This window comes from Quercus robur, chromosome 4, assembly GCF_932294415.1.
Source record: "Quercus robur chromosome 4, dhQueRobu3.1, whole genome shotgun sequence".
Classification (NCBI taxonomy): Eukaryota; Viridiplantae; Streptophyta; class Magnoliopsida; order Fagales; family Fagaceae; genus Quercus; species Quercus robur.
The window spans coordinates 73,118,177-73,136,181 of NC_065537.1; the positions used below are offsets into that span (position 1 = coordinate 73,118,177).

An 18,005-nucleotide genomic window follows, 5' to 3' on the forward strand; every position below is an offset into this window, starting at 1 on the left:
ATATTTAATCACCTCTAATATGGCTTTTATATCCTTAAAAAAAAAAACAAAGATAATTCTAAAATTCAAGAAAAGTATAAGTTAAAAATGGGAGAACTAATCTTGTATTATTAATTTTACATGTGAGCTTTATCTTTATATAGAGAAGAAGAGCACGCTAATTAATTTATAATTGTACATTAAAACCGTAACTGTTTGTTTTTAGACCCCTTAAAACACAACCAGATTAACCTAGTTATTTAGCCAAGTGATTAACTTAGGTAAATTAACAGATCTAGGTTAACACAAATATATAATATCAATGTAAAGTGCGGAAAATAAAAAACATAAAGATATGATGATTTAGGAAAACCAAACTGGTAAAAAACCTGGAGAGGATTTAACCTAACTATCCTCAGGGTAAAACTGAATTCACTATGAAATAATTGAAGTTTACACAATAGTGACTTAGACCACTTACATCCTATTGTTGCCTCAAGTAGGAAACTTATTAAAACGACCACCTGACAGCTCTGAGTCCACGAACTACTTCTTTCTTGAATTCCCAGCAAGCACAAGCACAAGCACACTCGCTTGTGTATCTTTAAGTTCTTAATGCAGCAACTGAATTGATCACCAAGTTCTTGACATAATCTTGAATCTTAGAAACCCTAAGTATGTGTGAAGGCAACCACCTCTTGATCTCACAAAAGATTCACACACAGAGCATAAGGAGCAACCTAAAATGTGGCTAGGGTTTTTCTTTTTATACTTAATACAAAACATAAAACCCTACACGACAAACGGGCTTGGGCTGAATTGGAAAATTCTGCAGAAAAACAATCTGCACGAGCTTTGACCGATCGAGTCTGATTCTCGATCGATCGAGCCAGGCAAATTTACACAATAAATCCTGCAGAACACTCGATTCCAACTTTACATATAAACACACTTTGAGCAAGTCTAAAACAAAGACTAAAACGTTTTGATCATGGTTTGCCAACATTACAAATTGAAGTTCAAATACTTTTAAACCTAAAGTTTTAGAACCCAACAGTAACAACAAATTAAATCATTTGAAACTAATCTTAACAAACCATAACAATTATAATTTACAGCACCAACAAACGTAATAAAAAAATATAGGTGGATAAATATTATACGTGAAAGATACATGAGAAAGGACATAAAAATTATGTAAAGAACTACCTAATTGTAGCTTTGATGGAGAGAACTAGCAATATGATTGTGATTTGTACACTATTTCACACTATTTCTGAATAGCTGCAATTAAACTTAGGACACGTTTGGTACACTGTAATAGACACTGTAATGTAATAGATACTTTGGCATAACTATTCGATTGTTTGGTTATATTTTTATTACAATGAATAGTTATTCCTTATGAATAGTTATTTTTCAAAATGAGGAATAACTATTCCTTATCAAAAGTACTGAATATCTATTTCTTTACCTTTTGTAATAACTTTTTAAAATTTTTTTCCTAAAAAGTCATTAATTGCCACATCTTCAAAAGAAAAGAAAATAAATTTTCCTTATTGTTAATTATTAGCTCTATTTTGAACACCCTAAAATAAGTGTATTTTAGGAAATTTGAGTTTAAAATGATTTAATTACACCTTTTTTTATACTCTACTAAATTGTAAATGCATATTCAGAATTCTATTTCTAAATGGTCACCAAACTAATGAATAGTAATACTTATTATATTCTAACTTAATGTATTCCTTGTAATACTTATTCTTATTCCCATGTAATAATCATTATAGTGTACCAAACGTGCCCTTAGGGTTGCAACTAAAGTTGAGATAATCTTGATTCACAACGAAGAAAACTCCATAATAATCATTGTTTTTTACTTTTATGGTTGTGGCTCATACCAATACCACACTAAATAGTAGTAAAAAAAATGACAAAGAAACCAAGAAATTGTGAGGGCTAAAACAAAATCAAAAAGCACCTAACCTATGGCATGAAGATGAAAGACTATAGGTAGGTGTATATAAGGTAGCAGAAGTGCCAGAGGTGAAAAGGGGTGAGTGGAAACACGAAATATTTTGTGTTTTGTGAGAGAAAGGAATGTCTTGAAACAATGAACTCAATAAAATAAAGAGTCTTTATCTTTTAAATTTTAATTAGTCCTTATCTATAATGTGGCACTTAAGAAATATCTTGATACAATGAATTTAAGAAAATAAATTTCTTATCTTTTGAATATTTTTTTCATGGGAATTATCTTTTGAATTTTAATTAGTCTTTATCTCTGATATGGCATTTGAGTAAAGAATTTATGTGAACAAATTCATTGCCAAAGAGAGCATCACATGGCAGAACCTCATACTCTCCCACATGAGGTCTTTGCTTTTATATATATATATATATATATTGATTATTATTGATGATTTTTTTAATACAAAAAATAAAATCTTACAAATCTCTGTCATGTCTAACAATCCGATCCATGAAACCCTTTCACCGATCCTATAAAGGATCCTGATCTTGACTATTTTGGTCCCGTGCATATGTAACCCTAACTCCTATAAGTTATATATTGTCCAATGAATTATGTGAACCGGATAATCCTCTGGTAGGTGAAGCAAAGGCAGCACTTTGTGCTATCAAGAGTGCCATTGAAAAGATTCTCAAAAAATAAAAAAAAGAGTGCCATTGAAAATGGTTGATGCTTGGAATGTGATAGGTCCATTGAGTATTGCAGAGTTGATTGTAGATATTTTGAATTTTGTAAAGTATTTTGATGCTTTCTTCTTTTCTTTTAATAAAGAGAGGGCAATGTTTCAGCCCATCTTTTAGCCCAATAGACTGCTTTTGTGAATTGGATAGGGCTAGTTCCCATCTCTAGTATTCCTTTCCTAGTTACTCAGGTTGTGAGGAGAGATGGTTCCAGGCCCTCCCTTCCTTTGTACTATGATGTTCATAAATAAAGTTTTTATTTGGCAAAAAACAAAAAAAATGTATTGTGCTTGCACATTTTTAAGGTTTCCTTGGAGTTGCACCAACTATACTTGCCTTCTATTCAAGCTTGACTAAAGTTTAAAGTCAAAGTTAGAAAGTAGGTACCACTATAGGCTATAGAATCACAACGTTCTAGTCATACGAAATAATAACAAACAATGAAGATAAAAAAAGCCAACTGGCCTAAGAACTAGGGCGCCTTCTTAGTACATTTCCTATGTACGGGGCTGAGTTCTTCTTTTTTATATATCTTCCTTTACTTATCAAAAAAAAAACTAGGGCACCAGCCACCAGGCACGGCTAATTACCCATGAGGTAAGTGTATATGATTTTCCAAGGTAAAAGACCACTTGAACAATTCGTAACAAAAATAAATAGAAGGCTGATTGATATTGCTCATCATCATTTAGCTATTGTAGTTAATTTTCTCCTTACCGATCATAACGATAACATGAACCGATGCAAATAAAGTAATAAACTCAAACAACGGTGGCTCCTTTTTCTCATTGTATCATTTCTCAAAAGTACCCTACTTACACATTCCTTCAAATACTACTTGTATGGAACTAAATTTCTTGCTTTTATCGGTAGAAGCAAAGGTGCTTGGCTTCTTTTATTGTGTAGTTGATGACATTTTATGGGTTGCAGTTAATGCAATGGAATTTCATTTTGGCTCTTCAAGCCACTGGTGAAGACTTTAGCTAAGTCCTGTCCTGGGGGGTGACAAATACATATGCCTTCTTTGCACTGGCACATTTCTGGATGATCACTACAATCTTGAACCTTCTTGCACGGAAAACTTACATTCCTTCCTTCAACATCTAACTTGAAACCTGCATTTATTATATTTGTTAATAATCAGATTGTCTCAAATTCTATACAAATATATCACATCATTTAAATTACAAATTGGAGGCATGCTAGCTGTTGAGGTTTGATAGGGTTACCTATTTTTACATAAAACTATGTGGCTTAGTAAAATAATGTAATCTAATGGTAAATTTGTCAAAATTTACATCCAATTAAAAAAATATTGAGTGGTGTAACATTACTTAAAGTTACATCAAGTGTAACTTGAAACTAATCCTATATATAACCGCTGCAATAGCCCTCGCCACAATAGGCCAAATGGACTTTTAGCGGCGGCTTTTTGGGCTTTTGCAGTGGTTTTGGCCCGCCGCAATAGGCCAGTTTTTTTTTGTAGTGAATATACACAAAGACAAAAGAGATGGAGAAATATTCCTTCAAGCTGGCTTTCTTAATTGCACTCTTGGTTCTTAGCTCTTGTAAAAATCTCTTCCTTCTCATTTTACTTAATCTCTATTTTTTTTTTAAAAAAAAGTATTACTATGTGCTTATATATAGGGTTGGTTTCAAGTTACACTTAGTGTAACTTTAAGTAATGTTACACCACTCAATATTTTTTAATTGGATGTAAATTTTGACAAATTTACCATTAGATTACATTATTTTCATGTGTGTGTGTATATATATATATATATATAATTTTATCTTTATTCATTTTAGAAAAATTAATTAAAGTCATCAAGCTTGTTGAAAGGCCATAAATCATAATATATATAACGGGGGGATAAACTATGATTTGTTTGTATCTCCATAAATTGTAGTAGGATTATTTGACAATTGAAACCATACGTTTTAATTAATTTGTAAAACATAATATAGGCCACTTTCAATCTTTAGTTAATTTTGTGACGCAAAAATGCATACTTGAAAAAAGAAGAAGATAATATTTGGAATAAAAAAAGAACTTTATTTTTACATAATTAAAAATTTAAAACTTAAAGAGTTTAGACTTTTCACTCGGCTATCGTTCACATAAGAGATTTATATTTAATTGTATTGTTTTAAATTTTACTAAGCCACATAGTTTTATGTAAAAATAGGTAACCCTATCAAACCTCAACAGCTAGCATTCCTCCATTTTGTAATTTAAATGATGTGTTATATTTGTATAGAATTTGAGACAATGTGATTATTAACAAATATAATAAATGCATTTTTTAAGTAAGATGTTGAAGCAATGAATGTAAGTTTTCCATGCAAGAAGGTTCAAGATTGCAGTGATCATCCAGAAATGTGTCAATGCAAAGAAGGCATATGTATTTGTCACCCTCCAGGACAATACTTAGCTAAAGTCTTCACCAATGGCTTGAAGAGCCAAAATGACATTCCATTGCATTAACTGCAACCCTAAAAGTGTACCAACCTCACAATAAAAGACATGAAAATAAATCTCTTGATTCAAAGTTGTTGTAATTCCAATAAGATCCAATTATTCAAGGGAAACAAATCAAATAATTGATTTGATAGAGTATTTGTTATACATTCTCATCCAATTGTTCAAAGGAAACAAATCAAATAATTGATTTGATAGAGTATTTGTTATACATTCTCTCTCTCTCTCTCTCTCTCTCTCTCTCTCTCTCTCTCTCTCTCTCTCTCAATTTGGTGTAATATTCTCCTTTTGTTATTAAAATAATTTGAATGGGTAAAAGAATTGCATAACTATATTTACATATTTTTCTCTTATACTTTGATGCGCTCTCTCCCTCTCTTTTTTTTTTTTTTTTTTGGGGGGGGGGGGGGGGGGGGGGGGGGGGAAGCATGCAAAAATTATAATATAAATAATGATTTATTCAAAGGTGATACACTGAATAAAAGTTTTATATCTAGATTAGTCGCTAAAGTTGCCGAAAGTTTCATATAGTTTTTTATTTTAATTATCCTATATGGGATGTATATAAACGGTGAATAATTATGCGCTACATGTATTTTTAGAGAAAGTTTATAGACATAAAAAAATTGGCAAAACTTTTCATTTGTAGATGTGTCAAATTGTTAGTAATAGATTAAAAAAGTGATGTTAGTAATAAGTCCAGATGAGAACTAGTAAAAACTTATCAACTTAATTATTGAGAAAAATGTTGTGAATTTTTGTTTTGTTTTTTTGGGTGTATATGTAGCATTGCTTTATTATTATTGTAGGGATAAGGGTCCAAAATCATATATTGGGCCTTGGACCTTGGGCTTTATCCGAGGACGTTGTATGGTCAGAGGAGGGACAAATAGTTATGAAGGGTTCCAATTTAAAGTCTTATGAGTAAATAATGAATGTAATGTGGTACGAGGAGGAACTCCTATTCGGATATGATAAATACAGCTCAAGTATGTATTCTAGCACTACCTTCTTAGAAGCTCCAATGATAGGGACGTGCTTCATGAACATACGAGAAGGAAGGAAACCCAAAAATATCTAAGGGAAAGCTGCTACCACCGTATTAAATGCACTGCAACTACTTTTCTGGCCGTATTTATGTGGAGAAGACCTCTGAACAGTGCTACTTTGGCCACAACAACTCACAGAAAGCCAAATAGGGTGTCTAACATGACAGGTACTCAAGTAAGGGATCAGATGATCAAGAAGTGTAGGATCAAAATGGTCCAAAGGGAGTTATATAATGTGAGAGACCCTCCATGTGAAAAGGATCTGAAAAATAGAGAGAAAACACTGTAATAATCTAAATTGTCCTTGTATCCAATTGTGATCAATTTATAAAAGTGTGACCTCCTTGAACTGAAAGTCCATTAATATCAGAACCTCTTATTTATGTTTGATTGTCATTTAATTCAGTATTAACCGTTGTCCAACTCATTAGGACCTAGTTCTTTAATCCACTATCTACAAATTTATTGTACTAGGCTCATTGGGCCAAGATCCCATACATCTTGGACTTGGGCTGTAAATCGTGTCCTTACAATTATTATTATTATTATGGGTCCGGTTAATAAATGTTCTTAAGTTATACATTAATCATTCATTTTTTAAAATATTTTATGTAAAATTGAAAAAATTGTCTTTTTAATTTTTCATCATTGTCTAATCTTACCGTACCGTCATCCAAACAAATAAAAAAATCTTACAGTACTTCCCTAACGGTCCTAATCTTGAGAACGGTTTAAATTTGATAGGCAGAGTTTTTTTTTTTTTTTTTTTTTTTTTTTTTTTTTTTTTTTTAAATTAATTAAAATTTTTTTAAAGGACTGTTAGGCATAGTTCGTACAAAAAAAAAAAAAAAAAAGTGTACCATGATCCATAAAAGAAACTATAGAATTGCGACCATATGTTGGAAATCTTGCCTAAATACATTTTCATCCTTATGTATTTATATTATGAATTATGAGAATATCATCTCAATGGGATACAATAAGGAATCCGTTAACAACAACAACAACAAAACCTTAGTCCTAAAATTTTGGGTCTTCTATGAATACTTAACGAATAATGCTAGAGATACAAATTATTTTACAAAATTTTTTACAAACTGCTGATGCAGCAAGTGATTATTGGCAAATAAAAAATTGATATTAATGTGGGCCTAGATGAAAACCAATAAAAGGTTGGCCACATCCAACATTTTGAAAAAATATTGTAAAATAGTTTGTACCTATAACATTACTCATACTTAACGGATTAAATTGGTTCGGCCTCTAAGAAATCATTTAAAGTGCCCAAAAAAATGATGACCTGCATTTATTTTATTTATTTATTTTTTCATATAAATTGCTGTTTAGATTTAGAAGACACCACAATCCCTTGTCTTTCTTCGTCCATTTATGCAGGGACAAAGGTATGGTTGGACCTTGGGGGCAATGCCCCCTAAATTTTTTATATAAAAAATATTAGTATTATATAGGTACTAATTTTAGTAATTTTGTTCTATAAAATTATACTCTACTCCTCTTAACAATATCATTGATTCTTTTACGAGTAATGTTATAGTCACAAAATTTTCTACAACATTTTTATAAACTATCGAGGTAGTAAATTCTAATTGGTTTGCATTTAGGCTTACCACTTACATTACTTTTTAACTTACCAATAACCACTCACCACATTTGTAATTTGTAAAAAAAGTTTGTAACTCTAGCATTTTTCTCCTTGATTTAAAATCTGAAACAAAATATACAAGTCCAAAAAAATTAGCCCAACAACAAAATTACCAATAGCAAAACTAAAAACAATTAAACTTAATCAACTAATTTTACCCAAAACAAATAGTCCAATCCTTTAAAAAACCTTAAATGAAATAAATTTGTCCTTACCTAGAAGCAAGGCACACATAAAAAACACACAATAAATAAATAAATAAAACTCTTGGTGGTTAAGTTGCAGAGCCAAAAGCCAGAGCTATTACACGCAGCTAGCAGTAAAGCCGCCCTCCTAAACTCTAAGTCCTGACTCCGTCCTTGCATTTATACATTCTTTTCATTCAAACCTTTTATGCCATTGAAGTGTTGGATTCAAATTAGAAGACCTTATTCCTAGTGATATATTTTCAAATAAATAAACCAAAAGTTTAATCAATGGTAGCTCTAAGATTTTTTTCTAGGGGAGTCAGTAAGAAGATACATCTTGGGTAAGAGATGAATCTTATAATTTACATAATTTTCTTATTACAAATTTGTCTATAGTACATACTAGCAATAGAATAAAAAAAAAGTAAACTATAGATTCATTTGACATATATTTTTTAATATTGTGAACATATTAATTATTATTGTTAATTGAATTTTAATTATTATTGTTAAAATATTTTTATCTATTAATTTAGGACAATTAGGGGTGTTTGCGGTGCGGTGCGACGCGGTTTTGAGCCATTTTTAGCACCGCACTTTGCGGTGCGGTTTAACTAAGATCATAACTATACCGCACCTTGTTTTTGCGGTTACATGTGCGGTGTGGTGCGGTTTAGAGTTTAGCCAAAACCATAACCGCACCGCACCTTATTTTTGCGGTTACATGTGCTATACTATGTATAAGATTCGGTTTGAAGTCAATATATTTTTCAAATTTTGGGCTTTTTCTACTCAGCCCAAAACTAATTTTTCCCTTTTTTTGAGCCAAGTTTTAAATTATTGAACTAGTTTTTCTTTATTTTAGGTTGGCTTTTCTAGTCAACACTTGCTAGGGTTATTAAACTTTTTTTTTTTTGAAAACTAGGGTTATTAAACTATTAATAATATATTTAATATTAAAAATAAATAAATATATTAATATATAGAGCGGGTGCAGTGCGGTGCACTATTACTTGCGGTGCGGTGCGGTTATGCCATTTTGGGGGCGGTTTTGGTGCGGTTTGTGCAGTTTATGCCGTTTGGTGAACACCCCTAAAGACAATTATATATTAGCATTGTACTATTAATGTAAAATTTATATTATAAACAATTATATTGTATACATTTGTCTAGAATCAATGTAAGATTTACATTGTAGATAATTATATTGTACACATTTGCAAAAAAATATACAATACTATACACATTTGTTTAGAAACGATGTAAATCTTACATAGTACAATGTAAACTATGAATTTTCCATTAGTTTATTTCAAATTTATTAAAGATCTAAATGGGCTTTTTTATTTTTTATGATTTAAGATGTAAAAGATATTTACTTTTGTTGTTAGGCTTACTATTTCCCCCAGATTTTAGATAAAATTGGGTTTTTTTTTTTTTTTTTTTTTGGTTGTTGTTGTTGTTGTGTGTGTGTGTGTGTTTTAAAAGACCAAAATGTTTTTAAGAGGAACTCATTTAAAGCTTATTTCAAGTTGATTTAAAAAAAAATTTAGGTCAGAGTGTTCAAAATTTTATTTGAGTAGGGTCAAATAAAAAAAAATATTACACACACATATATACATTGAAAAAAATTGCCCGTGAGTTTAATCCAAATTAATAATGAAAAAAACTAATTTCACGAGAGCAAGCATTCCAGAATTTAATCTCATATTAAAGTATATGTATAATAAATTTGAGAAAATATATAAATTTTTTTAAATAGATCAGTACCTACACTGTTTCATACAAGAGAGAACTGATACACCCTCCTACATGGTACTTAATAATTTGCCTAAAGACATTTTATTTGTCATTTAAACAATCTGTCAAATCAAACTGCAAAATATGGCCAACCAATTAGAGATGCTCGTGCTTGGATCATAGTTGTATTAGGATTCCTACTACAGACAGGCCTTCACAAAACCTAAAATCGAAAGAGAATCTAAGGTTGCGTGTGACATTGACTGAAAAAAGACAGTTTTTTTATTATTTAACTTATTTTTGCTATTATTCAACTAACTCTTAATTTTATTTACAGTATTTTCAATAAAAAGTTTTTAATTTCAGCTAAATAAGTTGTTCCTAAACGGCTTAAGCTTTGAGCTTCACAAATGGCTCTAATTCATGCACCCTGGTTCTCCTCAGTACTTCACAATGCCAAAATACTTTATTCTTTATTTCAATAGGTTAGCCCTTAGATCTAGTATATAACAATAAAAGGGAAAGTTGGGCTATGTACATGATGCTATAAACTCACGAAGATCTTAGCACTAGGGCACCAAAGCAAGCAGTTTTAAAGAAACTGGGGTTTAAAATTAGAAAGCAACTGCACTTTAATTATTTTAAAAAAGGCGGGGGGGGGGGGGGGGGGGTGGGAAATTACTTAACAATTTCTCGTATTAGTTTAATTTGAAATAATTGTGCAAAGAATGAATGATTTCATTAGAATGTCCTAGAATATTTTGAGCCATCTCTGTACAGAATAAACAGATAAGTAAGTAAAGTTACAATGGTAAAAAATGTTTCATGAACCTTTAAATCTTTGGATTAGTGCGCACAAAACCAAGCTGAGAGAGATAATTGCTCTCAGCAAAATCATGTAATGTACGATGAGTTCTTGGCCCTTCACGATCAGGTTTTCTGTACTCTTCCTTCAAGAATCTTCTACGATCATCAGCATCCTGAAGGACCACAATGGATATTTTGGATGGGAAAAAAAGTGAGGAAAAAGAATAAAGGATAAAATAAACAGAAGACCAAGGTATTAGGTAAGCTACACACACTTAGTGGATCTATAACACCCCCGACCTCACCCTCCATCCCGTTATTATGGGAGAAGGAAGTGCCAGTTGAGCTGTAGGCTGTAGCTCATTGGCGGTTATGTCTAAAAAAAATTAAATCACAGATCCATGTGGTATAAAGATGTAAAACATCATAAAGCAAACAAAACTGATCTTTAACCTATAGAAACGTATAAGCTTCCAACATAAAGAAAAGGACAAGTGAAATCAGATTTGCCAGAAACAACAGAAACGCCCAATGATGAAAGAGATCAATTTCAATCCTAGATTTCAAATAAAAAAATCCAGGTCATCTGTGACTGTGACTCTTACTAAACAGATCATAACCTTTTTTTTGCCAGGTAAAGGTCAAATTGGCATGATTATGACAAGAGGAGTGTCTAATAATGCATATGGAAGAGAAGAATATGTTTGTCATGGAACTGGATTATTTAATATGGGAAAAACTTGTTGCACATCGGTCTGTATGGGCACACAGGTGTGCAACAAAACACTGCCCATTTAAGATCTAAATATCATGACTGATGCACAGACACTCCTGACAGTCAACTTACAGTCAAAGATTGGTTTACCTGTAAGAAGTGCACCATTTGCTCTTCAATTGTACCACGCATTGCTAAAGTTTCCACATGAATAGGCCGAGTAGCACCCATCCGATGAGCACGACTTATAACTTGTTCCTCCATACTAAACCAATAGAACAAGTCATTATCTTTGGAAAAGAGAGACAGATTGATCATTATGTTCAAAAGAACACTAGATAATGTACAAAGTTAATAACATGGATAATTATTTAAAGCATAATTGTGAACCAAACATAAGCTTAAATATTGAACCTGATAAGGTCAGCAAATAAATAAATAAATATATATATATATTTATATATATAATTTTACAAGTGAAAAGGTTAGCAAAATTTTGACAAAGAAGAGTGGCATCTTAGGTAGTTTGGAATTCATTGTGGAGTATATGCAACTCATTTAATCAGAGTGAATTACCTATAATATGCTAATAGCAAAATTGATTATAATAACACCATAACTAATCTTTTCTTACTAAATAATACAACACATTTCAGGTTATAAGAGATTTGAGGCAAAACATCAGGAAGCATTTTAACTGAAGATCCTAGGAGGTCGTGCTTTTAACTAAATGGTGGCAACAATGTACTGATGTTATAGCAAAACCAAGGAATTTATGGCCAAGGTTGCAGCAATAGCTCCAACAGAATTGGTTTCAGCATCAGTTGGAGTGGTGGTTGCAGTAGCATGGCAGCTATAATAGTAGTATCAGTATTCATCTAGTAACAATGACACAATGGGCTTCGTCGCACATGCATGCAGCAACGATAGAAAGTCATGGTGCTGTCAATGTGGTGGCAGAGGTGTACTGATTCAAGCATAAGCTGATATGGTGGTCATGGTTGGATAACTTGGAAATAATAATGTTTCCATTGCATATACAGTTTAACTTTTCACCAGAAGATTGGTAGAATAAAAACCATGCTTCACTTTATTATTTAAATAATTAATAAAATCTTACTTTTAAAATAAAAAGAAAATGGAATAGGATGATCTTTCTGAAGTCTTGGAAATCAAAATGATTTTTTTCCCCTAAATCTCCATACAGTACCAAAATAAGGTATTACCTTTTGTCCCAAATTGGTTCCATTAGGAATACATGCGTTACAAAGCTCAAATCGAGCCCCAATGCAGCACTTCCATCCATCAAAAGTGCCATACAACTTTCATCATTCTGAAACGTGGCCAGTGACTTCATCTGAACCAGTAAAAGTGCGTCAATACAAGAACATGTAATAAATTTAGACAATATGGGGAAAGAAAAGGATATACCTTGTTGCTAGAATGCATTGGACTATACATCCCAGCAAATTTGATACCTGCAATAGTTAACTGCCACAGAAATGGAATACATCAACATTCAACCATTAATTGTATGTGTAGAATCACACAGAGCCATGCTCAGCCTATGTTATACAACAACTACCTGTTGTTCAATGACATGTATGTGCTCAAGAAATTGAGAGAAGATTAAAACTTTTTCTGGGGAAAATTTCTGAGTCTCACTGCTCACTCTAGAGCAATCATCCAGGGACAAGACCCTTGCATCACTCATCTGAGAGGGATAAACTAGCTCATCCACACACTTCACAATTTTGCCTTCTCCCATGTAGTGACCAACCTCTCTATTAGCTTCAAGCAAAGCTTTCAACCTCTGTACAAGGTAAGTAACTTTACTGCTAGATGTTGATTGCCAATCAGGATCCCAGTTATCCTGTATAAATATAAAATTGTATATATAGATAAACATTTTGTTTACCATAAAAGAAATAGAAATTAGACAAATTCAAATTTTTCTTATAGCTAAGCCTGCCTGTTTGTATGATGGTTGTAACTCAATAAGATCTTTGGGCACAGGCCACTTTGGGTTAGGATTTTCTGGCCTGGTTAGTACAACAGGAGACTCCATCTCATATAAGTTACCACATCCAGGATAAGTACACTTTTCACTGTCCAAAGCAACACAATCAAGGCACAAAAGATGCCTACATGGTGTAATGACAGGTAAACGGCACCATTCGTTACATCTAACATAGAAAGAAAAATATGTAATCAGTGATTCAAATGTGATAAAAAATTCAAAAACAGAACAAAAAATCCACATGAAGCCTCAAATACCAAATATTACCTGACACAATACCCACCATAGAGGAGGTAATTTTTTATATAAGTATACTCATCTGCAGTATGATCCAGACCCTTTTCAACTAAAACATCCATTGTTTCTTGAATATCTTCACCAGCTTCTGTAACTTTAATATGTCCAGCCACACAGCAAGACAGCCTGACATTTCTGACAGTTGCACTTCGAGACTTCCACTGCTTTGGATTCAGTAGACTCTCAACATGAGAAGGATCATTCCAGTCAGCCATTAGTATATTGCGCCGCACTGTAACTACTAATTCATTGTAACTTCTTGCATGTTCCTCAGTAAAATCAAGAAACATAACTTTCTTAATGCAGGGTGGAATATTTTGCAAATCCATCTTTCTTGCGCTGATCATGCACTTCTGAAGTAACTGCAACAAACGTAACCGTCCCTCCTCCATCTCTGCTTCAAATGGCCTAAGAATACCAGCTTCCCAAGACATTTGATTCTGTCCAAAAGCTTCCTCATGAAGAAACTTAAGCAATGGTTGAAGATGTGATAGTTGACTGTTGGGAGTGTTAGGAGTTGGAGTTCCTGTTAATATCCACCGATTTGAAGCCACCAATGAAATAGCCATTTGCAATTTGTTTGTCAAGTTAACACTTGAGCCAAGGGTGTGTCCCTCATCTAACATGACTCTAAGCCAATGCACTTGCATCAGTACACTCTTCTTTCGGGGGCTCCACTCTGCACTTAAACGACTAACGGTTGTTATGACAATATCATAATCCCATGCCAGACTGTGAGCAGGAGGCTTTCTATGATCAGTCCAAACATACACACGTAACTGACCAGGACTGACATGCTTTTCGATTTGAGTTTTCCAATGGTCAACTAGATTTGATGGAACAACAATTAGGGTTGCTCTGGACAAATATAACCTGACAGAATCCAGTGGCTCACAGAGAGAAATCCTGAGAGCAGCCACATCAAAGGCCAAGTTGTCAAGATCTCGTGGATAATACCACTTACAAATACCCTTTTCTTCTCTCTTCATGAGACCAAATGCACTGAATATCTTATAGAAGCCATGGGCATTCCTAACAGGCATAACACAAGTGCCTAAGTAAGGACTTCTTAAGCCAATTGATTCCATGTGTGAGAGTTTCTCTGGAGTAAGTTTAGCCAACCAAGTTAAGGCTTTCTTTGTTTCGGAATTAATCAATGGATAGTGCTCCCTAAGCACACTGGTGAAAAATGAAACATTTCGTTCCTCACCTGCAGAAGTTCCTTTGGTGTAGAATCCAGGTAAATATCTTATTGGGCTGCAATTATCCCAAGATTCTTCAGGAACACTACAGCTCTGATATAAAGGATCAGTATTCATACTACAAAACCATACCGCAGTAACATCAGCAGCCCTAGTTTCTATAAGCTTTCGCCACTTACGACAAGCATCACATTGAACCCAGGTGTCATTATACTCGAGATAATCTGCAACAGCCTTGCCAGGCCTCTTGCAACAGTTTGATACTCCATATGAAACTTCAACTTGCTTTTCCTGAGAAAAATGTCTTGGACAAATAGATGCACGCTTAAATCTACTTGAATTTCCCCCACCCTTCTTTTCTTTAGAAAAACCAGCTGCTCCTTCATATTCGGAACAAAGGTTTTTCTTGATGAAGCTCAAGTCCCTAGAGCATCGAACCACAGACATTGCTGAACTAGAGGATGCAGATATAGGTGATTTATTTCCTCTACTAGGAAATAAATCATCAAATGCAATCTGATCATCAAAACCCATTAACCTGGCTCTTTTAGGTGAGGAGTGGGTCAAGTCCTCCATGCCTCTTCGAGCATTCTGACCTACATCCCTTTTTCCCAAGAACTTGATCCCACCAGTGACATTATCACCACTAAGCTCATAATAGCCACATCTCTGGTCACCGTTATGCATACACCAGGTTATTTGCACCCCTTCTGGTGGATCTGCCCATGTTCCCTGTGTCTTCAGAATAAGGGAAAGAGCAGTTATGGTCTTGCCTAAGCCAGGTTCATCACAGAACATACCCCCACGAAAATCTTTGATGCTAGGGGCTATTCCTGTGACTATTTCACCAGAAACAATATTTACATAGAAACTAAATCCATCTTCTGCTGAGAAAGCCATGTATAAAGGATGTGGCATAATTTCAGCATTGCGCTCGCGCTGCAACATCCACTCAACTGCTGCCTGCTGATGAGAAAAAAGCTTTAGTTTCATACACGGCATGATTGACGCGGCCAAGGATTTTAGATGCCAACACGTTGCAGCAGCCTTCACAAGGTCCGTTGGACCAAGCGTAGCTAGCATATTAATCAAAATGTCATCCGATAAATCCCAAATGCCAGATCTATAAATGCCATCCACAGGCATTATTCTTGAAGAATCAAGCTGTTCCCTCTTCGTCAAGCTGGGTACGCTCTTAAAAATTTCATGAAGTTCAAATAGCCTTCTCTTTGAAGAATCGGTGACATTGTAATGCAGCTTGCATCCAAGAACGTGACAATCAGAAAGATTCCAAACGCTCTTATCAGCCCCTTGAGCTTCTATACATCGCTGTCCACTAGCAAGCATCGAAGTTCTCTCGCCCCAGTCACAGCTGCAGAAAATGTTACCGTACTATGTCAGCGTGTAGCTAGGAAAAGAGAAAAAAGCCCATAATGACTTTTCAGATAGAACAGAACGGAGGAAAAGAATACATGGAGTCGACTCTAACTAATCTGTTATAGACCACAGTAACCGAACACGCTCAGAATTCAAATCCTCCCTTCGAAAATTGTAACTGTCGAAATTTTATCAAAACTAAATGCACGCAAAATTACAATGTGGAGAAAAAAACCGTACCGTATAAACCCTAAACTCGAATCTAATTACTCGAAAAACCGATAACATTTGGTCAATTCAATACATACATATAACAATCAAATTTCGCTAAATCATCATCATCATCACAAAATCAACCAAATTAACCGAAAATTGCTTACCTCAAGTGCCGAAAAAGCGCGGCGGCGATCGAGCCGGACCGGGGGAACTGCCAGCCGCTTAACACGGCGATCGGCAGATACACGTCGACGAGCACCACCGCCCTCGCCTCGGCCTCGGCGGACTCGGACTCGGGACCGAAAACGCAAACCACGCGCGCGTCGATCTTCACGCACTTGTGAGAAACAAGCGCCTGAAGCTGGTGCACCACGCTTATGCTGCCGTGGACTTGGCCTATCTTCCTCACTCTCTTCTTCCTCTTCTTGCCGCTCGAAACGCCGCCGCCGACGCCGACGCCGTTTTTCGACACGCATTGCTCCGGTTCCGGCACCGAATCGAGCACGGATAGTACGACGCCGTTCGAGGACCTGAACCCGACGTACAAGCCGTCGCCGAAGATTTCGCAGCGAGTCTTCTTGAAACGCAGCGTTTCAGCCGACGGCGGAGAATTAACAGTGAGAACCGTGCATAAATAGCCGCAGAGCTTGTGGTCCGGAAACGACTTGTCGTTTTCGTCATCGTTGTCGTTCATCTTTTGAGCCTTCAGAATTGAACTCTTTAATCAGAGCCGCTCTGCTTTTCTTCGAAAGTTTTTCTAAAGAAGACGATGATAAAAAGAGTATTTATAGTGTAATAGGGTTCTGTTCTGGTGCGGTTGGGTTTCGTTTTGGGTTTGGTGGGCCCGTGGTTTAATCGCCGTTTATTTAGGGTTTTGTGGATTGGGGCCACTTGATTGGGGATTGAGGTTGTGATTTGATTGGTTGTATTTGGATGATGAGCTGTCAGTGGGGTTGGACTTTTTTTTGTAACTGATAAAAATAAAAAACGGAACCTGGAACTTTTCTAGTCTTCTAAAAGTGTAAATACTGTGGGTTCGTTTGTTTTTGCGAATTTCTGGTACATTGGTTACCGCGCAGTGGCGCTCACCAAACTAACTGAAACTAGAGGCATGAGGTGGTGTACTACTAGTCTACTATGCTCTTCTACCTTTGTGTACTTATCTAATCCTTGTACAGAATAACAAATACACAATATTTTTATACAATATTTTTAAGTGACAAATTATTATTATCTGTTTTATTATGTGTGTAAAAAAGTAATTTAAATTATGATATTAAATTAAAATTAATAATAATTTATCAAGTATAATTTGTTGTGAAAATATTATAGATTTAATATTACTTCTTATTATATATATATATATATATATTTTTTTTTATCTTTTGGGTTTATTGTTTTGTTTTTAAATTTCTTCTTGGATATTTTGCGTCATCAAACTCTTAAAAATAAAATAATAGAAAAGACTAAAAATAACTATCAAATCTACCAATACCATGGGCAAGTGGCAGCTCTAGGAATTTTTTCAAGGTGGTTACTAAGAAACTTAGGTAGCATT

At 34.2% G+C, this 18,005-nt stretch overlaps 1 protein-coding gene across 1 annotated transcript; it reads right to left on the bottom strand.

Annotated features, from left to right (window-relative positions):
* Positions 1-10,530: 10,530 nt before the first annotated feature.
* LOC126723626 (F-box protein At3g54460) lies at positions 10,531-17,213 on the bottom strand. Its single transcript, XM_050427215.1, has 8 exons — positions 16,612-17,213; positions 13,623-16,226; positions 13,308-13,521; positions 12,921-13,208; positions 12,767-12,826; positions 12,562-12,692; positions 11,486-11,600; positions 10,531-10,793 (listed from the first exon to the last, which is right to left on the bottom strand). Exons 1-8 carry the CDS (start codon positions 17,139-17,141, stop codon positions 10,647-10,649), a joined length of 4,089 nt encoding a protein of 1,362 aa, XP_050283172.1. The 5' UTR covers positions 17,142-17,213; the 3' UTR covers positions 10,531-10,646.
* Positions 17,214-18,005: the final 792 nt, after the last annotated feature.